Here is a 25,362-nt window from a genome sequence, read left to right as displayed (position 1 = left end):
CTCTCAGCTCGCGACACCAGCGTGAACCTACACTTATTTAGGGTTAACATGAGCTCTACGTGACCTCGGAGAAACTGGCCGTTTTGAAAAGAGGTCACGACCTTTTATTGACAGGATCATCATTCTCTCCCCCGCAGACCCCTCCTCCCTTTGTTGCTCCCCCCATTGATTTCTCAGACAATGAAGAAGATCCTTTGTCGACGGGGATGATGTCCTGCAGAGAGCAAGCTCACCTCCTGTGTGTGTGTGTGTGTGTGTGTGTGCCTGCCAGCCTCTGCCTTTTAGTTCTAGCTGTTATGATATGAATTATTAAAAATGCTCAGCAACAGCAAGTTAAGCTGAACGGGGATTGAACCGAGTGTGATGCTAAAAGATCATTTATTTGCCTTTTTTGTTTCCCAGTTTCAAAGCTCCAGTTTTTAATCTGGCTCATAAAGCTACGTGCAGTTTAGCACCGGCTGAGATTCCCCAGAAGTTTCTGCTGCACTGCTTTATGGATTAATCCTGAATTACATGCAGCACAATAATGAGACATTTTCACAACAACCTATTTCTGAGTCCTATTTTTAATTGCAAGGTGACAAAAATACTTCGGCATCTTAAAAATAGCAGCACGGCAGTTTTTCTTTTTTTAAAGTGTTGCGTGATCTTCACGCTGACAAACCTGTGAATTCTCAAATGAATATGATACTATAGGAGGATAATAACTTTTCTCTTCTGTCCATCTAAAACATAACCAACATTAGAAAGTCCTAGAAAGTGTACACAAAGACTTCAGTGTGCGTAACACAGGCGTCATGCGTTCTTAATCCTCATTGTTTTGACCCACGCCTCCCCAGAAACATAAGGAAGGCGCTCGGCAATTTATCTTGATATTCATGAGTTTGTGTCTCGCTCAACAGCCGATCCTAAACCCGGCCGGCCTGCCGCAGGGCCCCTCGGACCAGAAGGTCATTGTAGTGACGGTGGACAACTGCGACGCCTCCGTGGCCCTCCGGTTCGGTCACATGATCGGAAACTACACCTGCTCCGCTCAGGGCAGCCAATCAGGATCCAAAAAGTGAGTCCACACAGAAATTACATCAGCAGAATTATCATTTCTTTTATCACTGTGTGGAAGATAACAGGAAATTCATAAATAACCTTATGCCTCACATCTTTCTCATTACTTCTGTATTGACTTCAGTAATTTAATTGATTACTTTCTTTGCTCATTAAGAGAGAGCGTAAACTTGTTTTGAAATGAAGCTCCACATCTCCAGGGTGTTGGCGAAGCTTTGCTTTTTTTCCTTTATTGGGATGTTTACCCTTTTTTTCTGTTTTCATCTCCAGGGGGGAAAATAACACTGCAAAACTATCTCTGTGATTAATTTTTCATGCGCCCCACCACCCCCATTAGTGTTGATGATGTAAAGCAGGACAAAAAACTCTGGGTGCGTTAACGGGTTTTATGTTTTCAGATCATTAGACCTGACCGGCCCCCTGCTCCTCGGAGGGGTCCCCAAACTCCCAGAGGACTTTCCTGTTCGCAACCGGGAGTTTGTGGGCTGCATGAAGAACCTGCGTATCGACAACCAGCACGTAGACATGGCCAGCTTCATCGCCAACAACGGCACTCTGCCAGGTAGGTTTTGACCTGCTGTTTGGCACCCAAAGATTATCCTTTACTTCATCTCTTAAACCTGTGACTGCTCTGCACTCAAACAATGTTTTATTGTTGGACCAGCCAAGTGAGAGAGACGAGAAAAGTAAATAACAAAGACTATAATGAGCACAGAGGGGAAGTAGAGTCAGTGGGAAATGATCATTGTACCTGCTATGAATAGTTTATTACCCTCTGACTCTTTGCTGCTTTGATGAAATAATGAGGTGGGACAGATCAAACGGGTGAATCAACCTCTTATTTTCTCGCCCTCCCAGGATGCTCCGCCAAAAGACACTTCTGCAACAACAACCCGTGTCTGAACGGAGGGACCTGTGTGAACCTGTGGGGCTCTTTCAGTTGCGATTGTCTGCTCGGATTTGGAGGACAAAACTGCGAAAGAGGTGAGTCAAGTAGAAAAAGTGCAGATGAGACCTGACACGTATTTGTCTGACCCGAAACAGTCCTCCGTCTTTGTGACCCCGAGAGTCAACTTGTCATTGAGTATGAAGCTGCCATCCATCAGGTCAAAAAAAGACGCAGAGTGGAAACAGTAACAGAGACTCACTAATGCAGAAACAGCTGCATTTCCATTTTAAAAAATAACAGGTGCAACTGTGTGCAGTGCCGTTATTAGAGTTTCAAATAAGGCATCACAGCTTTTTGGGAACACCTGACCTGTCATAAAAAGCTAGTGATTACACTGCAGTAGTTTTAATGCCTGATTTATGATAGAATCAGTATCAAGCTGCTTGAGGTTGAATTGTATCCTGTTTAGAAGATGTTGAACCGTTAAAGTCTAATTGCTTTTTGTCATTTGAAAACATACGGTACACTGCTTATGTTTCTGTCTTGGTGTTCTCCAGTGTCTGGTTTTGTTCCACCTGATCCGCTGCAGCTGTTATCTGCGCTGATTTATGGTTTACAGTCATTTGAGAGGAGACAGAGGAAGAGGAAGAAACCCAAAACAGCACACCTCTTGTACTTGAAGTAGAATGAGTAAAAACAGATCTATTTCAGTGAGCGTTTCATCATGTAGATCAGATAGAAAAGATAGTAGAGATGGATATTCAGATATTGGACAGGTGTGTTGCATAGAGTGTCTGAGGAAAAGGTGGGGATGGGAGTGTAGAAGTGGGACTTAATGCAGCTTGTTCACATGTTACTGAAGGAGATTTAATGAGGTTTGATTACTTGAATATATTATAATCAACAGTCCTGTGCAATCATCAACACTCAAAGGCAGTTGTTTATGCATGTATGTGCGCAGGTATGTAATGGTGTAGAGTAGGGCTGAACGATTTAAGAACAAATATCTAATGGTGATTATTTTGATTGATATTGCCATTGCGATAGGATTTTTGATATTAGTAGGAATGATCATTTTTACATCATTTTCATTGAAAAACATATGAAAGTGATTATGGTGTGATTTTTTTTTGGTGTGAAACACAGATGTTTTCTTAAGTCTGTAGAATGTGAGGTGTTGGCCGAGACGTCTTTGCAGCACAACAAAATGTAATTTAAAATGTTATTTTGACACATTTTGCCTTTAACAAATATTTCGCCTCCTGCGATTTGAAGATTGCAGAAGGCCATATTGCGATTTTGATAAAAATTTTGATTAATTGTTAGTATAGAGCTGAAATAATAATTGATTAGTGGATCAACAGAAAATTAACTAGCAACTATTTTAATAATCCAAAGCAAGATGCCAAAAAAATAAAAATCAGTGGATCCAGCTTCTCAAATATGAAGATTTCCTGCTTTTCTTTTGGGTCTTACTTGATAGTAATCTCAATATATTAAATTTTTGCATAACAAGCAATTTGATTCTGTCACTTTCAACTTTGTGAAATTGTGATGGGAATTTTTCATTATTTTCTGACATTAGGTAAACAAAATCAGTAACGAGAATAATCGTTAGTTGCAGCTTTAAATGATGTGTGTATGTAAAATGTACCACCATAAATATTGATCTTTTGGCCACATGTATACAGGAGGAAACTAGCTGTGGTTAAACTCCACCATTAATTTACACAGTACAATTAATCAGGAAGGGTTAATGGTTTAATTTAAAACTTTTTGTTTTTACTTTTTTTGTGAAATTGCACTGCAGTTTCTCTCTTTGCATCTCACTCCTCTCACTAGCCCGCTCTGACAGCCACAGGACATCAGGTTTATTCGCCATCACTAATCGATCATTTCGATCAGGTGCTTTTCTTCACTTTGTCCAGAGACAGCGTAATGAGAGGGAAACGGTTTCACATCAGGCAGAGTGTCCTTTCCTGTCACTTTGTTTTCCATGTGTGAAAGAGCCGGAAAGCTTCTCAGAGTCGAAGCACGAGTGCACAAACACCAGAACTTCCTTCTGATCACAAACTACACACATATATATCCATATTTGAGATGATTTGAAATTAAAATTTCATTACATACTCTAAAAGATTTAGAGTCATTGGGGTTTTTAAAGATGCCCTCCAGACACGTTTTAAGACACAAATACTCTGCTTTGAATAATAATTTATGTCTGATATGTTTTTTCCATGAAAAAGTTCAATTCCCTCGTTAATAAGTCTTTAAATATCATCCACAACTTCTGCCTCATTGAAAAGTCCAGAATCCATGAATACGCGAATATGTTCTGGTTCAAATGTTAAACATCTGGAAAGTTCATTCTCAGTGTATTTGCACCGGAGGTTTGTGTGTCTCACTTGTGTAAGTTGCATACTGGACCATGATTGGTCTCCAGAGTAGTTGTGATGTCATAAATCCTGTTGATATCTCCTTGTCTTAAACTCAGATTTAAGGTGGTCACAGAGAAACTTTCCCCCTTCTGCAGATAAATGTGAAAACAGTCTTCTAGTGTCAAACGGTGCACGTATCATTCTGCACAGTGAAGCTCAAACATTCAACAAACAAGAAGAAAACACATTTTTTTTACCTCAATGTTCTTGTATCCTAGTCCCCTGAATTCCCAGTACAGGTGTTGGCATGTAAAGCCTAATTTGATTTCAGACACCCACAGAAAGATGGCAGATTACTAAAGTAAACTGAGAGTGAGAGTATTTTAACTTTGATAACTTGGATGTGATCAGAGAACACGCTGGACTTGCTGGTTGATGACTCACTGTGAAACTCTCCTCATTTATCTTCATCACTTCTTCCAACTTCCGACTCCCTCCTTACATTTTATCTGCTTTTTTTTGTTTTTACTCTAGTGATGTCCAGCCCGCAGCGTTTCCTGGGTAACAGTCTGTTGCAGTGGAACAACATGGCAGCGACGGCGGCCTCCGTCCCCTGGCATGTAGAGCTCATGTTCCGCACACGTCAGGCCGGCGCTACGCTGCTGCACATCTCCGCCGGCCAGCAGCACAACCTCACACTGCAGGTGAGAGCAGCAGATAGTTACATCATACATTATTTCTCTCCACAGACCATTTTACACTCAGCGAAATGTTGCAATGCACTGCAATGTCAGTTCATCCTCCAGGAGGAACTTTAATTAGAAGAGAAGAACCATTTTTGTAGGATTTCTAGGTTATTTCTTCTTGATGGTCACTACATCTGATCAGCAAAGAGCAATAACCTGAATTCTGTTACAGAGAGTGAACAAATATTTCATATGTTTTATGGTTGTGAGGTCTAGTGAGAGCATGACTGCTGTCCTCACCTGAAGTTTCCAAAAGATAAAACATTTTAGGATTGAGGCTCCACCTGTTGGCCATCTGAGTCGCAGCATGTCACTGAATATCAGAGAGACAAAAACCCAAATGATCAGACGCTCATTGTAGCATCATCTGTGTTTGGCTGCTTGTCTAGACCAACGCCTCTTTGATGTTACATAACAGTCTGATAATCTATTTCCAGCCCTGCACACCTGTGATGTGCAGCAATTCAAGGTTTTGAACTTTGACAGTCAGAGCTCTCTGTTTCTGTTCATCATGTGCTGCAGTGCTGATTCTTGGTGGTCTTTTCTCTCCTCTCTTATTGAACATCGGTTCAATCTCCCTCCTGCTGTTTCTACTCTTTCCCCGGCTCTCTCCGTGCCTTTGTAGCTGCGCGGCGGGAGTGTGATGATGGGGCTGCACAGAGGAGAAGACTCAACACTCTCCCGCGTGGAGGAGGTGCTGGTGAACGACGGGGACTGGCATCATTTGCAGCTGGATATCAGCAGTTTGGGGGGAGCAACGAGCCACCACAAAGCAGTGCTGTCTTTAGATCAGGGGCTCTACCTGGTGAGTTGTTGCATCCTATTCACTGTAAATCACCGTGAATTAAATTATTTTAGCTTTGTAGCCATAAAGTTTGTGTCATGCACCTTTTCAGGCCAGTATGGAGGTGGACGGGAAGCTGCAAGAGTCCAAGCTGAAGGCTGTGAGCGTTGGTGGTGTGGCAAAGCCTGATGGGAAAGTTCAGCATGGCTTCCGAGGCTGTATACAGGTCCGTCCCTTCTGTAGACTCCATTCATATCATCAGCATATGTGATCATGTCTAAAAGCAGATATCCAAAGTATCTCAGTGAGCAACTCATCTAGAAAGCGTTGGTTTTAGTGTTTTGCTGACTGGTAACACTTTATAATAACCGTCATTTATAAATGGTAAATTGAACTTAAATGAAACTGAGTTAATAGTTATTTAACTGAATACCAAATGATTTGTAAACTTTTAAGAAATCGTTTGTAAAATATCTATAAACTTTGCATAGATAGATGGACCAGAAACCAAATATTAACCATTAACAAACTATTAACTATCTATCTAAATAATGTTTATAGATGCTTTACAAAGTATTTATTAACCATTTAACAAGGTATTATAATCATCAGTTACAACTTTATAATGGCCATCCAAATATTTTTTATAGATGGTTTATATATATATATAAAAAATAACATAATATATTAAAATAACATAAATTATAGCATTACTATTAATTAGTAAACATTATTAATTATATATATTTTTTGTAAAATAACTATTAACTAAGACTGATTAACTATCAATTTACGATTTATAAATGATGGTTATTATAAAGTGTTATCAATTAGATGTTTTGATTACATATACATGTTGTTTTAACAACATTTCAATGACTATATCTCAAGGTCAAATAAACCACATGTTAAATATGGCTATTACAAATCTGTTGAAACCTGTAAATACAAAAATTACTAATTTAAATCACTTTCAACCAGATTTTAGCTGCTTTTAACCCTTTTTACTTGCCGTTTCAAATGAAAATCATGCTCACTCAGCAGTGTTTGAAAAAAATGTTGTAACTCCTTCAGCTTATGATGGAGTGCAGGTAAACATCTGCTAATACTGTAGCACAGACGGGCACCTCAAAGTGTTTTTCTGACACACCTAAAACAGCGACCTTTGTGTTTCCAGCACATTCCAGGATCCTGTTTCACCAAATTGTAATTTGCGAATTATTTTGAGCATCTAATTGTTGCTTGCAAACGCATAATTGTGTTGTGTTGCCGTGGATACGTACTGTACATGTGTTTGTTTGCCTGCAGGGTCTGCGCGTGGGCGGGGCTCTGAGTCTGTCCCAGGCGAGGAAGGTGAACGTGGAGCCGGGCTGCAGCGTGCCCGACCCCTGCAGCTCCAGCCCCTGTCCCGTCAGCAGCTACTGCAGCGACGACTGGGACAGCTACTCCTGCACCTGCCTCGCCGGTCAGTCTGCTCACATGCTAAGAAACCTAAAACCATGATCCTAACATTTCGCAGGGCTAACGTCCTGTAATGATTATTTCAACCTATATAAAATGATGTCTCTAAATGCTCAATTAAAATGCTTGATATTCCATTAAACATATGGTAAAGCAACACTAAGGAAAGAGTCACAGTTATCCTTTTATACATAATCCTTTCTTTTTATCCCTGCAGCTTACCACAGTTTACTGACAATACCCACGTTGTGAGAACACAGTAATTATTTTCCTTTGTTTCATTGTTGTGTTACAGGCTACTATGGCAACGACTGCACTGATGTCTGCTCATTAAACCCCTGTGAGCACGAGTCAAAATGCACCAGGAAGCCGAGCTCCTCTCGAGGTTACACCTGTGACTGTCCCAGCAACTACTTCGGCCATTACTGCGAGAAAAAGTACAGTTTTCCACATTTATATGAAACTGTGTGTGTGTGTGTGTGTGTGTGTGTGTGTGTGTGTGTGTGTGTGTGTGTGTGTGTGTGTGTGTGTGTGTGTGTGTGTGTGTGTGTGTGTGTGTGTGTGTGTGTTGATGGTGGTTCTTCCTGTGTTGTGTGTTTATTACTCTGCGGGTAAATTGATAATGTGTTGTGTCCACAGGACCGACTTGCCGTGTCCCAGAGGCTGGTGGGGTCACAAGACCTGCGGCCCCTGTAACTGTCAGACAGACAAGGGCTTCGACTCCGACTGCAACAAGACGAGCGGAGAGTGTCGGTGCAAGGTGAGCGTGTGCCGACCTGCAGCTTTGATTCATCACTCTGTAACAAACTAGACACGTGTGAGGGTGCATAGTGTTAGAAATGAACGTCTGAAGCTGTGACTCAGTTCCTTACAACATCCTAATAACACACTGTAGGTGCCACACAATAAGTGTCACAGTATACTCTGTTCACAGTAAACAAGAAATCAATGTACAGTGCTGTGTTGTACTAAGAGAAAAATGAACATTACAACATAAAATGAACATGAAGACCTGGTAAAACAAGACAGGTTGGGGGATTATACATAGATAATTAACTAAAATATCACACCGTGCATACACTAGGTATGTTAAATTATGATACATATTTAGTCTCAAGGATGAAATGTAAATAATAATTTGTGCAGTTATCAACAGATGTATTCTCCTGGGTTTCCAAGTTACAAGTGAATTCTGTCCATTACGTAAATATTGTTCATCAGGTCAATCCTTTCTTCAGGCGTTTCCTTTTCTTTATTTTGTTTATTTTTTGTTTTTTTGTATTTATTCAAATTTTATTTAGTTAAATTAAATAAAGTTCCTTAAAAGCTTTGTTAGGGCGGCTGGTTAGCTCAGTCGGTAGAGCGAGCGCCCATGTATTGCCAAGGCTGTGTCCTAGCAGCGGTGGATCCGGGTTCGAATCCGGCCTGTGGTCCTTTCCGCATGTCATTCCTCTCTCTCTCCCCCTTTCCAACACTCTATCCACTGTCCTATCAATAAAATGCTTGAAAAATCTCTCCAAAAAAAAAAGCTTTGTTATCACCACAGACTTAGCTATAACAAACCTAAGCCAGTCTGTAAGCGATGACACATACGCTGACTTTCATTGTTGTAAAAGTAATCTCCTGCCTAAACGGTATGAACTCTTTTACAACGTATTATATTATCTCTTAGGATATAAATATATTTGAAAGTGGAATAAACTCAATGTTCTCACCAGGGTTGTTAAAACTAAATCTAAAATGAAAATAAGCAGTAACTAAATTAAAAATAAATCCTTTAAGAAAAACTAAAACTGTATTTTATGGTTAAAAACTAATGAAAATAAAATAAAAATGAACGTTAATTATTATTTTTTTTGCTACAATATATCAAAAAAGGAGACATGGCATGAATTTCTGTCAACTTTCGTGACATTGAACCACAGAAATGAAACGTACTAACCTTCCAGCAGATGTATCTATGTCGCAATTGCTTCACATCGGACAGCACGAAGAATAAACAATATACATTATGGCCGTTAATACACAATTCTCCAACTATGTATTTTGTATGTATGTAGCTACATACAGGTACGTCTGAGACATTATACCTGGCCCTAACAAAAACAAACTAAAACGACTGTAAAACTAGATATATAATAACTAAAATGAAACCTTTCTGAAAAACTTAAACTAAACTAAAACCAGCAAACACACTCTGAAAACTAACTAAATCTAAACTAAAATGAAATCGAAAACTCAAAACTAAAATAAAATAAAAACTAATTGAAAATTCAAAACTATGATAACCTTGGTTGTCCCTGTACACTACACCTGGTCAGAGTCTGTATGCAGTATGGCATTGGGACACAGCTCGAGTCTGACTAGGAAAGCGTAGATGGAGGACATAATTGAGACACTCGTCCAGATGTTTTTGAACAAGCAGCTGCAGCTTGTCGCAGCACTGTGGTGGAAATATGTGGTGATGTGTGAAAATGAAAGAGGCTGCTGTTGAAAAATTGATTTAAAAAAAAAAAAAAGTTAATCAGCAACTTCCTCTCTCCAATCTCGTTTCCAGGACAACCACTACCGCCCTGAAGGCAGCGACACCTGCCTGCTGTGCGACTGCTACCCGGTCGGCTCTTTCTCCAGAGCGTGTGACCGAGAGAGCGGCCAGTGTCAGTGTAAACCCGGCGTCATCGGACGCCAGTGTGACCACTGTGACAACCCCTTCGCTGAGGTTTCTCCTAATGGCTGCGAAGGTCAGAATACATCAGATTACTGCAATGCTTGATTTATAATCCCTGCTTCATTATAGCTACAAATATACTAAATCATTTTCCATTTTTATCCTCATCATCTCCATCCTCTCCTTCCTGCTCCATCTCTCTCAGTAATCTATGACAGCTGCCCTCAGGCCATCGAGGCTGGGATCTGGTGGCCCAGGACTAAGTTTGGTCTCCCTGCAGCAGTTCACTGTCCCAAGGGAACTCTCGGTATGATGGCTTTTCAGGCAGCTCATCAAATTACCATATAATAATGGCAATATGTGAAACTAGCCTCAAGGTCTCTGTCAGCTGCAGTCTCTTCCTCACCTCTCACGTGATAACTCTCTCTCTCTCTCATTCTTCTCAGGCACTGCGATCCGCCACTGTGATGAGCACAAGGGCTGGCTGCCTCCCAATCTCTTCAACTGCACCTCTGTTACCTTCAGCAAACTGAAAGCCCTGGTGTGTAGCTCGTCTTTCTGTCAGTTTTTAAAATTAGCTGTGCAATTGTCACAATAACATCCTCATTCGTAAAGGTGTGGAGGCAGAAGATGATTGAAACAAGACATTTGTGGACAGTCATCATGTTTTTTTATAGCATTGTTGAGATATGTCAGTCTGGTTGAAAATATGTTTTACTAAAGAAGCACCAATAAGTTACTAAATCGTTGTCCTTTCCTTTCTCCAGTCTGAAAAGTTTTCCCGTAACGCATCGCTCCTGGACTCCGGACACGTTCAGCAGACGGCAGCAATGTTGGCCAACGCCACCTTGCACACGGAGAAGTACTACGGCAGCGATGTGAAAGTAGCGTATCGGCTCACACAGAGTCTGCTGCAACACGAGAGCAGCCAGCAGGGCTTCAACCTCACAGCTACACAGGACGTCCACTTCACCGAGGTGAACTACCACACACTGTACATCTCTCCTGGGAACACACCATGAAACTAAATAACAACTATAGATTCAATCAGGAGAGACTTGTATGTATTTAATGGTGATTTATTACAAAGTGCACAAATTTATGAATAGTAACAGTCTTTGGCGATTTAGACCCAATGTGATATAGTAAGGGGGAAGTGATCAGGATTGCTCTGATGTGATGAATCTGGAGGTGATGGGGTGGTGGAGGGTCGCATCAGTTTGTGCTGATACTGACACTGAAAACAGCACAGAGGAGAACGGTTTTAAACTTTTGACAGCAACAATGTGATTGGTTTAGGGAGATATGGCAAGATCTGATTGGTCACTGAAAAGAGAGGCCCATAATCAGCTGACATAGTAATAGCCCATGAGAGAGAGACCCCGAATGAATGAGATTGCACCCTAGACTTCCTGACTGAATTTACGCATAAGCTTCATTTGTTGCAGGTTTTGCAGTAAACAAAATTGGTGTAAAAACAGGACTTCTCAGCCTTTCCTGCTCTATCTGCAGGGAATATATCACACTTGCTTTCACCCTCCACTGTGACATCCTGTCACACTGAACTCTTGCTGTTTTCTCACAGAATCTGGTCCGTGTGGGCAGCGCCATCCTGTCTCCAGACACAAGGACGCACTGGGAGCTGATCCAGCACTCGGAGGGCGGCACTGCGGCGCTGCTGCGCCACTACGAGGAATACGCAAACACACTGGCACGGAACATGAGGAAGACCTACCTCAGCCCTTTCACCATCGTCACACCACACATAGGTGAGCGTTTTACCACAAGATGTGACATGCTGACAATATTAAAGCTCCATATGTTAAGCAGAAGTACAATTCACTACGTGCATATGCTGTTTGGTAATGTTGTAAAACGTTTTTATTATTAAGATAACATTATTAAAGTCATTAAAGAACAGAAAAACAGAACAAATCTGGGCTCCTAAAACAAATAAAATAACATATTTTCATAGTAAAAATAGTAAGAATATTATTATCCTATTACGTTTCCTTCTTTACATAAATTAAAACATGAGATTAAATTTATTTATTGATTTTTATTGTTATTTATTGATTAACTGGTTATTTTCATTATGATTATTTCTCAATTAATTGATTAAACATTTGGTAAAAAAAAATTACAGAAAATTGTCATATTTTCCTAAATATAATTTTCAATAGTCCAAATCCCAAAGATATTCTAAAGTTTATCACAAAAGACAAAGAAAAGTTATAAATCTTTACATTTGAGAAGTCGGCTATGATTGACTGAAATCATTATTAAAATAGTCAATCGACTAATCAATTAACTGCCTAATCATTTCAGCTCTAAAAGTGTTATAAAAACATGAAATGTTACAACATTAATCTAGAAACAGTAAGAGCGTTCCTCCTGTCAGCGCTGTAGTGACATGGTCATTTTGTTAAGGCTGAATCTGATATTTTTTTGGACTCATATCAGATTTGAAATCTCCAAGTGTGTGTTTTTTCTCCTCAGTCATCTCTGTGGATCGTCTGAAGAAGATGAATTTTGCCGGAGCCAAACTCCCTCGGTACCAGTCCCTGAGGGGCCCTCGTCCTGCGGACCTGGAGACGGCCGTCACGCTGCCCGATTCGGTCTTCCAACCAGCTGTGGACACTAAGGGCCACAGACACCTGGACGTCTTCCCAGAGTCCACTCTGAGGAACCGCTCGGCCAACAGGAAGAGACGCCACCCTGAGGACAACCAGCAGGACGCCATCGCCAGTGTGATCATCTTCCACAGCCTGGCCGCGCTGTTACCAGAGAGCTACGATCCGGACAAGAGAAGTCTGCGGTAAGGAATGATAGTACAGAAATAGACAGACTTTTATTCATTGTCTTAAAAATCTGTGAATATCCACTTTGGTCACATTAAATCAATATTTCTTATCCCATCAAATTTGGCTGGTAGAGCTTTGTTTAAATTGAATATCTGTCATCCAAAATAAATTGTCCTGACAAGCCAAAAGTTACAGTATATCAGACACTGCATAGCTGATCTCAACTTTTAAGTTTTTGATTTTAAAGCAGACACATGATAAAGTTCATTTTCACCTTCTAGAGTTACATAATTAAAACTGTTCAAACCTTTAATCATGTGATTTTTGTCACTCGTCTTCAGGGTGCCAAAACGTCCGGTCATCAACACACCGGTGGTCAGCATCACCATCCATGACAACGACGAGCTGCTGCAGCACACGCTTGACAAACCCATCACTGTGCAGTTCCGCCTGGTCGCCACCGAGGAGCGCTCCAAACCCATCTGTGTCTTCTGGAACCACACCATCCTGTGAGTACAACAACACGCACAGAGCTAATGAAGTTGAAACATGAAGTTGTGTCATTCTCACATCGTCTTCTGGTGTTTGTGTTTCATGTCAGTTCCGGACACGGCGGCTGGTCAGCAAAGGGCTGCGAGGTGGTTTTCAGAAACAACACCCACATCAGTTGTCAGTGTTATCACATGACCAGCTTCGCTGTGCTCATGGACATCTCCAGGAGAGAGGTGAGCGACATGAAAACTTTTAACTTCACTAAAACCACAGATTTCATTATTCTGTTCTCTAACTCAAACGTTTCTCTTCCAATCGTGGTGTTTTTCGTCAGAACGGAGAGATTCTGCCAATCAAAATCCTGACGTGGAGTACAGTGGGAGTGACGATGGGCTTCCTCTTCCTCACCACCATCTTCCTCCTCTGTCTGAGAGCCATGCAGTGCAACAAGACGAGTATAATCAACAATGGAGGTGTAGCTCTCTTCCTCTCCGAGCTCATCTTCATCCTGGGCATCAACCAGGCAGACAACCCGGTAATCAGTTCTGTTCTCCATCTATTTGACTTCATTTATAATGTTTCCTCTCGTTTCTTAACGTCTCTGTGTGTCTCCCTCTTCTTCTCTCTGCAGTTTGTGTGCACCGTCATCGCCATCCTGCTGCACTTCTTCTACCTCTGCACTTTCTCCTGGCTCTTCCTGGAGGGGCTGCACGTCTACCGCATGATCAGCGAAGTGCGAGACATCAACTATGGACCCATGAGATTCTACTACCTGATTGGCTGGGGAGTGCCGGCCTTCATTACAGGTCTGAACCTTCATAATATCACAAACATGTACCTGCTGTACAGCGGAGAAGCCTGTAACGTTTCCTCATCCAATTTGTATCTTGTAGTATTTAAATCTCTAAAAGGCCACAACTTGATTCTCATCACTGTCATACCAGTTATAAAAATTTACTTTTGTTGTCTGATGCTACCGTCTGTCGCTCTGGGTTTGTCTGCAGGTCTGGCGGTGGGCCTGGACCCCGAAGGCTACGGGAACCCAGACTTCTGTTGGCTGTCGATGTACGACACTCTCATCTGGAGCTTTGCCGGACCCATCGCCTTGGTGGTGTCGGTGAGTCCCTGCAGATCCCTGAGATCGAGGCCGTTGTATCATTATTTATGCACATGACAACAGCAGTATGCATCTACTTTGTTTGGCTCACATTTTTAACCACACTCCAACATGCTGACTCATGACGATCTTATCTGAGCTTCACTAGAGATGTTATTACAGTGAACAAACCCGTCACTGTTCACTCAGCTGTTAGAAAACATTCTGACAGAAAGATTAATTTGACGTTCACTCTCACTAACTCCTGCCATGTTGTAAATACTGAATCAGTTTGATATCGTGTCCACAGATGAACGTCTTCCTGTACATCCTGTCGTCCAGAGCCTCCTGCTCACTGAAACACCACAGCATTGAGAAGAAAGAGCCCCGTGTGTGAGTGTCTTAACGTTTTCATCAAATATAAACTCTGTTTACATGCTCAAAGTCATTTTTCTGACGTTCTTTTATTTAGGCTTTGTTTAGTGGTTGGAAATTTCCAGCCTGAAATTGCCAACTTTCCAATCAAACCAGTAAAACTGGAGACAACACGTAACGTAAATAATAACATCAGATCAAACCTTTCCTTTGATCCGCCCTAAAAATAACTAAATTATCTCTCCCTGTTGGACTGACTGGTCGACATTACAGACAAGCCAACGTTAATAAACAAGACTTGAATTGATTAATTGATAAATCAGCAACTATTGTATTATATTTTGATAATAAAATAATCGTTTCAGTCATTTTCCAAGCAAAAATAGTGAAAAAAATACAGCATATTCTCAAGTTCCAGCTTCTGGAGGCTGCTTCTCTTTTTCATATATAATAGTAAATCAAATACATTTGGGTTTTGGACTTTTAGTCCTGTTCATGTTCGTGATCACAGCTCTTCACGAGACAATGTGCTGCTTTGTTTCTCCGTCTGATTTTAATACACCCCTGATGTTGACTTATCAGAAAGATCCATCTTCAGGTCAATGAATGCGTAGAAATCATCCTGACAGCTCCTCCTCACTAACTTCTCATGTGATTCTGCAGCTCAGGCCTGAAGACCGCAGGTTGCGTTCTCCTCCTGGTTTCAGTCACGTGTTTCCTGGCGCTCCTCTCTGTCAACAGCGACATGATCATCTTCCACTACCTGTTCGCTGGGTTCAACTGTGTGCAGGTGAGCCCTCTATTTCCTCCTGAAAACGTCTTAATGGTTGATTTCTGTTGATTTTTCCTGACCCTCTTCCCTTTTCTGTCGTCCAACCACAGGGTCCCTTTGTTTTCTTCTTCCGCATTGTCTTCAATAAGGAAGCGAGGAATGCCATGAAATATTGCTGCAGCCGCAAGCGCCCGGATCATATGATCAAATCCAAGGCCTCGGTGAGTCCCTCGCCACGAACTCTTGAGTTTTTCTCAGGAGGGGGATTTAAACCACATGAATTCCGCGAGATGGTTTTCAAAGTACTGATTAGGGATTTCACAATTAGGTGTTTGTTTGCTTAAAAAACAAAACAAAATCTAATTATTATGGTCTTTCTTTGGTATGCTGAGAGTCACAGACAGGCTTGGGAAGTCGGACAGTTTTTGAGGGAGGGACTTGCACTATTGATTTGGTGTTTTCATGGAATTTGTTGACAATAAGAAAATATAAAATAACACCAATCTTTTCCTTCAAGCATTGTAGTCAGAGTGTATGTTATTATCAACAGCTCAACACAATGCCTATTCATTTAGTATTTTTTTAAATTCTTAAAACACTAATTTTTCCTTTCATCTTTTTATTTTCAGGGCTACAAATGCAACACAAACTACATGGACGGCAGGTTGTACCACCTTCCCTTCGGAGACTCCAGTGTTTCTCTGAACGGCACCATGCAGAGCGGCAAGAGCCAGCAGAGCTACGTGCCGTTTGTCCTCCGGTAACAAAACGTCACATAAGAATAAAGGTTCATGTGCTGCATTACTCGACAGTGACGGGAGCAGCAGTAAACTGACTTCTTGTGTCTTTTCAGGGACGATGGGTTGAGTAACAGTCAGGCGCACATCGCTCTGAATGACCATGCGTCGCTCTTCCATGAAACTAAAGAACACCCGGATGGTATTTACTCTCATTCAGAATCTCTCGTTTAGTTTAACTGCAATGATCGGTACGACTTTATCAACCTCTCCTCTCTGTCTGTGTGCAGATCGTGACAGCGACTCGGACAGCGACCTGTCTCTAGAAGACGACCAGAGCGGCTCCTACGCTTCCACACACTCCTCTGACAGCGAGGACGAGGAAGGGCCACTCCCGCCAGAGGAATGCTGGGAAAACATGGCGTCTAATGGGGCCAAGAGACCACAACCAAACGGTACAGAAGCTCATCCGAACCAAGCTCCACTTTGTGCCTCTCATGTATTATCAACACTTACTGCTGTTCTGAAGGTATTTCTAAAATCCTCAAAGACCAGACAGAAAGACAGAAACCAGGAAGAATGATAGATTTTATTGCCACATATGTTCATTAACACACTAGTGGAGAGTAAACCCATCTCAACCATCTCTTTAGGTTAATCCTAGTAAAACTGTTAGGATTTAGTATGTCATAATAACTGAGTTACATGTATTTTTCCTACATTTCACTAATTCTTTGTTTCTGTTTTTCAGACAACAGTTTGAGTAAGATGTACTGGCCTGGAGATTACGCTGCAGCACTGGATGACAGCGAGCTCACAGGTACAGACAGGATGAAGCAAGACACTCTGTCCAATCTAGAGCCGAGTCTCGCCCTCGACACCCGGACGTTAACCAATGACCGGACACAGGATGCCATGACGGTGCTGCTACCCAGTCTGCCAAACATCTACGCCCACCCTCACAAAGGTAAAGTCCAGCCCAATACTAACACCTGCAGGAGTTTGAACATTACTTAATTTAATTGAACTTAATTTGTTTGTTTTTTTACATTTTGTTGAGAAAATGTCACCACCATTCACAATTCAACTTTTTTGAGAAATTTAAATGAATTAAGTATCTTTGTACCATTTCAAAAGAATGAGACGAGTATGTCATACAAAATGAAAAGAAAAAAATAGTATTGTATGTAGTAAAAAGAGATAAAAAGTCATAGAATTTCATAACAAAATCATAAAAAAGTCAGTGTAGTATGTCATAAAAATGTCATAAAAAGTCAGTATAGTATGTCATAAAAAATATAAGTCATAGTATAGTAAATCATGAAAAATGTCTTAATAAATGTCACAGTATAGTATGTCAAAAATAAAAATTCATAGTAAAGTATGTCGAAAAAATTAAAACATTCAAAGTATAGTATGTCGAACAAATAAAAAAAAATTCATAGTATAGTATGTCAAAAAAATATGAAAAGTCATAGTATAATATCTCAAAAAAAGAAAGATTTCACAAAAAACAGTCAGTGTAGTATGTTGAAAAAAAAATAAAAAAAATTGTAATACTATAGTATGTTGAAAAAAGTCATAATATAATCTGTCGAAAAAATTAAAAAAAGTCATAGTATATCAAAAAAATTAAAAAATCTCAGTATAACATGTCATAAAAAAGTCAGTGTAGTATGTCCAAAAAAATCATAGTATATATGTCTAAAAAAAGTCACAGTATAATATGTCCAAAAAATGAAAAACGTCATAGAAATGTCGAAAAAATATAAAAAAAACTCATTGTTTAGTATTTAGAAAAAGCTCATAGTATAGTACGTCAAAATTTAAAAAAAAAAAAGTTATAGTATGTTGAAAAAAATTATAGTATAGTATGTCGAAAAAAAGTCATAGTATCGAATGTCAAAAAAAAAAAAAAAGTCATAGTATAGTATGTCGAAGAAAAATAAGTCATAGTATTGTATATCGAAAAAATTATAAAAAGTGATAAAGTGATAAAAAAGTCATAGTGTAGTATGTCGAAAAAATATAAAAAGATATGGTAAAATATGTCGAAAAAAAATGATAGTATAGTATGTGTAAAAAAAAAAAAAGTCATAGTGAAATATGTCGAAAAAAAAGTCATAGTATAGTATGTGTAAAAAATAAAAAAGTAATTGTATAGTATGTCGGAAAAAATAAAAAAAAGTCAGTATAATGTGTTGAAAAGAAGTCATAGTATAGTATGTCAAAAATATAAAAACATTCATAGTATAGTATTTAAAAAAAAAAAAAAAGTCATAGTATAGTATGTCGAAAAAATTTCATGGGAAAAAAACATTATAGTGTGTCGAAAAATTTCATGAAAAAAAGTCATAGTTTAGTATGTTGAAAAAAGGTCATAGTTAAAAAAGGCAAAAATTTAAAAAAAGAAAAAGTCTGTATAGTATGTCAAAAAATGTAATGAAAAAAAAACATTCTATAGTATGTCGAAAAATATAAAAAGACATAGTATAATATCTCGAAAAAAGTCATAGTATAGTAGGTAATTTAAAAAAAGTAAAAAAAAAAAAAAAAAAGGTCAGAGTATAGTATATCATAAAAAGTCAAACATTTGTCATAAAATGACACGTCAGAAAAAAATGGAATTAAAAATGTCAAAAAAGCCAGAGTATATCATGAAGGTCATTACAAAAGTCATAAAAAAGCTATAGTCATAAAAAATTAATTGTAGTGAAACTGCAAACAAAATTATCCCACTATATTATATAATTTTAAAACTAATATTCTAAATTATTATTAATGTTTTTTTTCCCCGTCTAGCACTGCATCATCACATCTTGTTTTTATCCTATGCAGGGATCCTAAAGAAGAAGCAACTCTCTCCTATTGTAGAGAGGAATGGTCTCCACCGCATCCACAATGAACTTTGTGAACACACACCCGGCACGGCGTCTCCGCAGGGATCCTCCTCAAGTGACTGTCGAGCCGGCCCGGCTAAATCCGGCCTGCCTAAATCCGGCCTGCCTAAATCCGGCCTGCCAGATCAGCTGAACGGTGTCGCCATGAGCATCAAGGCGGGGACGGTGGACGGCGACTCGTCAGGATCAGAGTGAGTATTAACACAGGCCAAGACCTAAATAGCCAAAGAGAGATAAAAAAAAATCAATATCAGACACCAGTAGTAAAAAAAGAAACAAGTGTTGTTTTCTACCTGTCAGCGTGTCCAGTGTCGCCTAACTCATTCAGTGTGTCGTCTTACTGTCTGCGTCAAACTACGATTTGTGACGTCGTCCTCAGTGATTGTTTTCATTGTTTGTAGTCTGTCTCATTTCCACCTGATTATCTTAAACGTTAAGAAGACAGCACCCATCCTGTTGTTACCCACAGCGTGAACGTCAGTGTGGTGGGATCCTAAACAGTTTTAATGACGCTTTGGTTTAACTGGACCCAAAACAGTGAATCTAAATGTATTTTATCAATTCTCAAGTGGTAAACAATGGTTCAATGTAGCACCAAATCTGTGTAACTGTTGGTATCAACCCCAAAATTGCTGCAGCAATTTATGAGATATAATAGAGCATGAATTTAATCAAAATGATCAATAATCCCTCCAAAATACCACATTAAGACCCCAAGACTTTGAGGAACACCATAAAAAAAAACATGCTGTGATTTGGTTTCAAAAACTTTTGACATTAGGAGATTTCTGCAAGAATTGAATTTTTCAGGAATTGGATGGCGAGCACTTCTGTTGTGGAAACTGCTCAGAAACCCCCTTATTGTCAATCTAGCTAGGAAAGCCATCCATCCTCTGAATGCTCTAGGTCTTTAGTTTGTGTTTGTAAAGTTTCATGAGGCTGTGATTATCCTAGAGGTCACCACAGGTCATTTTATACAGTGAGGTCAAGTTTACAAAAATGGTCTCACTACAATGAAATGTCTACTATGTGGACTAACATCATCACACATGAATACAGTTGGTCTCATTGGATCCACAAGAGTCTCAGCTTTACAGTGATACCCAATTTATGTATATTCAAGACTGTTTATGGACCCAAGTAGGCAGAAATATTCAAACATAATTTTAGAATAGGCAAAAATAACACATTTATACTGCATTCAAATAACTGCATGTGATTATCATAAAGTGGGCGTGTCTGTAAAGGGGAGATTTGTGGGTACCCATAGAACCAATTTTCATTCACATATCTTGAGGTCAGAGGTCAAGGGACCCCTTTAAAAATTGCCATGACAGTTTTTCCTCGCCAAAATTTAGCCTAAGTTTGGAGCGTTATTTAAGCCACCATGACATTTGCACCTTTACTCCACCTCTAAAACTAAACATGCTACAGCCTCTGAAAGACAGTAAAGTCAGTCGGGATCGCCGGTCTCAGGGGGTTAAAGGCATACATACTGTATTTAAATCAAAGCTGCTTTAAAATGCTCAATTCTTGAAATACAGCAGGTCTTATTAACAATAAAAATATAAATTGTAGTTTACTAATCAACCTTCTTTGCCCCTTCTCTCTTTCCAAAAACCATAGATTTTTATTCTTTAATTTTATCCCATAAAGCTCTGATCCTCATTCAAAACAAATCAGGATCAGATTGGTGCATCATTTTAGCATCTGTCACCCCTCTCACAGTGTGTGTGTGTTTGTGTGTGTGTTCAAGTGTGTCATTGCCTCACAAGTTTATTCTTTTTTTTTCTTTTCTGTGTTTTTTTTCTCGTGTCGTGCTGCATCCGTCACACATTCCTCTCCATCCATCCATCCTGAATCCACCCACCTCCTTCTCCATGTCGTCCTCCTCCTCCTCCTCCTCCTCCATGCACCACCCCGTTTTCCAAGCAGCCACTGCAACACCACCATGTGACCGCGCTGACGGAGGGGTGTGTCTTTGCAGGTCATAGAGCCTCCTTCCTCCTCAACACTGACTGCAAACAGGGAGCAGCGGACTTCTCCTTAATAAAAACGAAACAAAGTGGAAAAAGAAGGAATTCCCCCTCGTCATCGTGATCCTCTGAAGGAGTGAGTGTGTATGTGTGTGCGTGTGTGTGTGTGCGTGTGTGCGCGTGTGAGTTCATACATGTGTGCCAAACCTCAGGAGTCACTGCACTGGCCCGGGCTCACGCACACTGACAGAACGAGTCTCACTCTCCCTTTAAAGAAATAATTTTGTTTACATACTTGAAGCAATGCACTTTTTTTTACCGCCCAGATTTGTTGGCGGTTGATTCTTTTATTTTATTTTTTCGTTCTAGGATATATATGTTGTTTTGAAGACTGTGGAACAATAAAGAGGTCATGTTTTTTGGGGGGGGGGGGGGGGGGGTTGGGGTCATTTGGTCGTAGACTAGCAAACATTCAGGGAAATTCCTTTTTCATGCATTAACTACTTTGTGACGTCTTCCTGGTTTGCCTGCTTATGTTACTGTCGGAGCTGTCGGTGTTTGTGCCAGTCTGAGTTTGTCTGAGGAGTTCAGACTCAGGTTATCGAGTTACGTTACACCAAGAGGCACAGCACGGTCGAGTGCAGGCTCTTGGTGGTTTTCTGAACTTGAAAACAAGGAGGAAAAAAGTCTCTGCCTGTTAATGGATGCTCCCTATAAGCTATTTCTCAGTAATGAAAGATGTTTCCAGAGGCAACAGCTGTTTACAGCTGCACAGACTGACGGCCTTCTCAGCCCTAGAGGGGCTAAACCTGCATGTGCAGACCTAAAAAGGACTTAAAGGACTTTTGATACATCTTTTTTTTTTTGTAAATCACAGAGAGCACATTTTTTATGGACGCTAAAAGCGCTCTCACTTTTTCATCGTTTTATCTGGAGGGATGAACGCATTCATTCGAGTTCAGTGACTAAACCGCTGTATTTTATAGATTAGCTACGGAGCTTTTGTCATTTGTAAAATAATGCGAAATTGTGCTGTAATACTATTTGAGCTGTAATCCATTTTTACTGTACAGAGTGAACTGTAAATGAATCGAGGACATATCTTTAAATGTAAAGTAAATATGTAAAACGTCCTTCCAACACTCAGAACCTGTTTTTAGGAATCCCTCTTGATCCTCGGGAGGAAATATCTTTTATCTTAGTTACTACTTTCAGTCAAATTGATGTGATATTTGTGGATGCCATTTTACCAACCATATGAATTTAATGTATAGATGTCATGCCATAAGAAACAACACTACCAGGTCAATCATATCAACTCTGGTATCACATCAGAGATCTGTCTCTTTTACTCTGCCACTTCCTGTTTTTACTGATTAAACTGTTTTCTACCATTTCCATCTTCCCTCAATTTTTTTTTAATAAGTGCCAAGTCTAATAAGCTTGTTTTTTTCCCTGGGTGATATATTTTGCATTAGTGCTACTGTATTTGTGGATATCAAGGTACATCGTTCCACTGTACAAGTGGAATAATCAGATATTTGCTATAAAAAGGGAACAGATTACAAACTTAAATGATCAAAAAACACAGCCTGTTTATATCCACGTACATTTACATTAATTTCACTTTTGTCGTTTCACAGCTGATGGTTAAAGCAAAAGTTTGACATTTTGAGAAATACACTTATTTGCCTTCTGGCGGAGATTAGATGAGAAGATTAATACCACTCTCATCTCTTATGGTAACGTTAAATATGAAGCCAGCAGTCAGCCTAGCTTAGCATGAAGACTGGAAACAGGGAAACAGCTGCCTGGATCTGAAGTAGGGCTGAACAGTTTTCTGAACAGAGAAAATATCTAATTACGATTATTTCGACTGATTTTGACAATTGCGATATGATTTGCGATATTGGAGGGAATGATAATTTTTACATAATATTCTCATTTTCTTTGAAAAACATTAAAATGATTATGGTGTGATTTTTGTGAGGATCTGTACCAAACAAAGATGTTATCTAAAGTCTGTAGAATACGATGTGTAGGCGAGGACATCTCTGCAGCATGACAATATTTAATTTAAACTGGTATTTTGACACATTTCGCCTTTAATAAATATTGTTCCTACTGCGATTTGAAAATTACAGAAGGCCATATTGCGATTTGGTTAAAATTTTGATAAGTTGTGCAGCCCTAGTCTAAAGGTAACAAAATCCGCTTGAGCTCATCTTTATGCTTCAAGATCTGTTCAGTTTAGAGGGTACTTGTAACCAAGGACTGAAGACTTGTCACTGAAGCATCTGAAGCTTAGCTGCCTAACCCTAAAATATGATTTTAATCACCAATATTCTTGAGGAGAGTCCCAAATCAGAGGTATCAATGCGAATGCAAAGGATGAAATTCAACTACAGCAAGCCGAGACACGAAACATGTACGGTATAACAGTCATTAAAAGGTCTTATTGATAACATTTTTATGTAGACAAATATAAAAAAAAAAAAAAAAAAAACACCCACAGAGCCTTTAGAAAGGTGATGAATAAAAGTATGGCTTTTACTGAAAAAAATTGATTGTGAATTAATCATTTTAAAAATGTATGTTTCGTTTATCTCTGTGAAAGATATCCGACGTTTGGTTCCCACTTCCTATATCAAGGCTTGTGAGTCAATAGTAAAACAACGTTGGTATCACGTGGTATCTCTGGGTCGTCAGTTAATGTGAAAAAAACGGATAAATGGCTGAGATTGATGGTAAGTAAGAAAGACTTGTTTTGAAGTAAATGCAATGGAACGAGGAGGGAGAATGCAACATCTAGTGGCTGAATGTGATCAATTTTATCAATAGCACCTTTTAATTTATTTCTAAACTGCATACCAGCAATGTGACGGTTTGATACGAGCAGAATATCTGACCAATGAACTACCTCTATCGACATCTACTGTATGTGAGTACACATCCTGTTTATCTGATGCTTTATAGTTTCAGTATTCATCTTCGAGTGACACAGATCAAAACTCTAATCATCATAAAGAAACTGATTTTCTTTTTACGTGTGTCCTAACAACAATCTGCTTACATTACTTCAAGACACTTATAACTAAGGAGAGAGATGAAGCATAGAAAACTCACTAGGTGGTGCTAAAGCTGCTCACCTGTGTTCCTTTTTCATCATCAACCTCATGCTGAGGAGCATCGTCACAACCAGTCATTTATCCTTTGTCCTGAGCTCCGACTGGTTCTGAAATGGAAACACAAAGATTTCATTAAACATTGCTCTCATAAAGCATTAGCAGCGTGTGTTGTCTTTGAGTAGTCAACTAGTCCTTATATGTCAACTTGATAAATAAGTAATAAAACATTAAGAATTCTTAATATTTAATTAACAACTGTTTACAAGAATAATCTAATAATAAAGTTTCAACACTAGATGTAACAGTAGAAAAGCTCTTCTTACTTACATGCAAGTAGAGGCTTCAAATTCTCCAGATTTGCCATCACACAGACACACCGCTGTCCATATGTCCATATGTGCATGTTAGGATACAAATTACGCAGTATTTCTTTCAAAACAAAATGTTTCTATTTGTGTTGCTACAGAGTTTTATAATTTAGAGCAGTGATTCTGAAATCTGAGGGGTCACAAGACGATTTACAGTACAGGGTAGTAAAGCAGAAAAAAAAAGAAAAAAATTCTGCGGGTCAAAACTTTGTTTATTTTTTCTAATTTGGGCTTTTTTTTCTCATGAATTACTGAAGAATTAGATATCTTTAGGTGTCTAAAAAATAATCAGGGATAACGAGGGGGGGAAATAAACTTATTGTTTGAAAAGGTCACAATCTGTGGACACATGCGAGTAGACATTTGTTTATTTTAAAGGAACAGTGTGCAACATTTTTACTGCATTTATTCTATTTGCAGAAATGGAATATAATATTCATAATTATGTTTTTATTAGTGTGTAATCACCTGAAACTAAGAATTGTAGTGTTTTCATTAGCTATACTGCCATGTTGCTCCTCCATGTTTCCACAGTAGCCCAGAAAGGACAAACTAAACACTGGCGAGAGCCTTGCGTGTTTTTATGTTACCAGAAGCCCACCGTAGTTCTTCAACACACTTGTGAAACTGCAGAGTGTAAAACCGTGGCACCGCCAGCTGCCGTCTGAGTTCCGTTGCTCCTAAAGTAGTGTTATTATGGTAAGGATGGCCTCTGAATATTACCGC

At 39.4% G+C, this 25,362-nt stretch overlaps 1 protein-coding gene across 3 annotated transcripts in view; it reads left to right on the top strand.

The window, feature by feature from the left end:
• celsr2 (cadherin, EGF LAG seven-pass G-type receptor 2) overlaps positions 1-21,560 on the top strand; it is a 77,953-nt gene extending 56,393 nt beyond the window's left edge. Inside the window, exons 6-34 of one of the 3 annotated variants that reach the window (XM_074635104.1) lie at positions 903-1,060; positions 1,461-1,624; positions 1,921-2,046; positions 4,864-5,033; positions 5,701-5,880; positions 5,972-6,085; positions 7,168-7,324; positions 7,616-7,757; positions 7,960-8,080; positions 9,878-10,061; positions 10,194-10,295; positions 10,435-10,529; positions 10,756-10,965; positions 11,574-11,757; positions 12,488-12,806; positions 13,134-13,301; positions 13,394-13,517; positions 13,619-13,819; positions 13,916-14,090; positions 14,289-14,401; positions 14,691-14,773; positions 15,419-15,545; positions 15,638-15,748; positions 16,157-16,287; positions 16,381-16,466; positions 16,555-16,719; positions 17,016-17,231; positions 19,103-19,355; positions 21,152-21,560. In XM_074635104.1, coding sequence (XP_074491205.1) covers positions 903-1,060; positions 1,461-1,624; positions 1,921-2,046; positions 4,864-5,033; positions 5,701-5,880; positions 5,972-6,085; positions 7,168-7,324; positions 7,616-7,757; positions 7,960-8,080; positions 9,878-10,061; positions 10,194-10,295; positions 10,435-10,529; positions 10,756-10,965; positions 11,574-11,757; positions 12,488-12,806; positions 13,134-13,301; positions 13,394-13,517; positions 13,619-13,819; positions 13,916-14,090; positions 14,289-14,401; positions 14,691-14,773; positions 15,419-15,545; positions 15,638-15,748; positions 16,157-16,287; positions 16,381-16,466; positions 16,555-16,719; positions 17,016-17,231; positions 19,103-19,355; positions 21,152-21,158 — 4,386 coding nt within the window. In that variant the 3' untranslated portion in view covers positions 21,159-21,560. The other 2 variants (XM_074635095.1, XM_074635088.1) reach the window with 2 other exon arrangements.
• Positions 21,561-25,362: the final 3,802 nt, after the last annotated feature.

This window comes from Sebastes fasciatus, chromosome 1 (genome assembly GCF_043250625.1).
Source record: "Sebastes fasciatus isolate fSebFas1 chromosome 1, fSebFas1.pri, whole genome shotgun sequence".
Classification (NCBI taxonomy): Eukaryota; Metazoa; Chordata; class Actinopteri; order Perciformes; family Sebastidae; genus Sebastes; species Sebastes fasciatus.
This window is presented reverse-complemented; position numbering and strand designations above follow the sequence as displayed.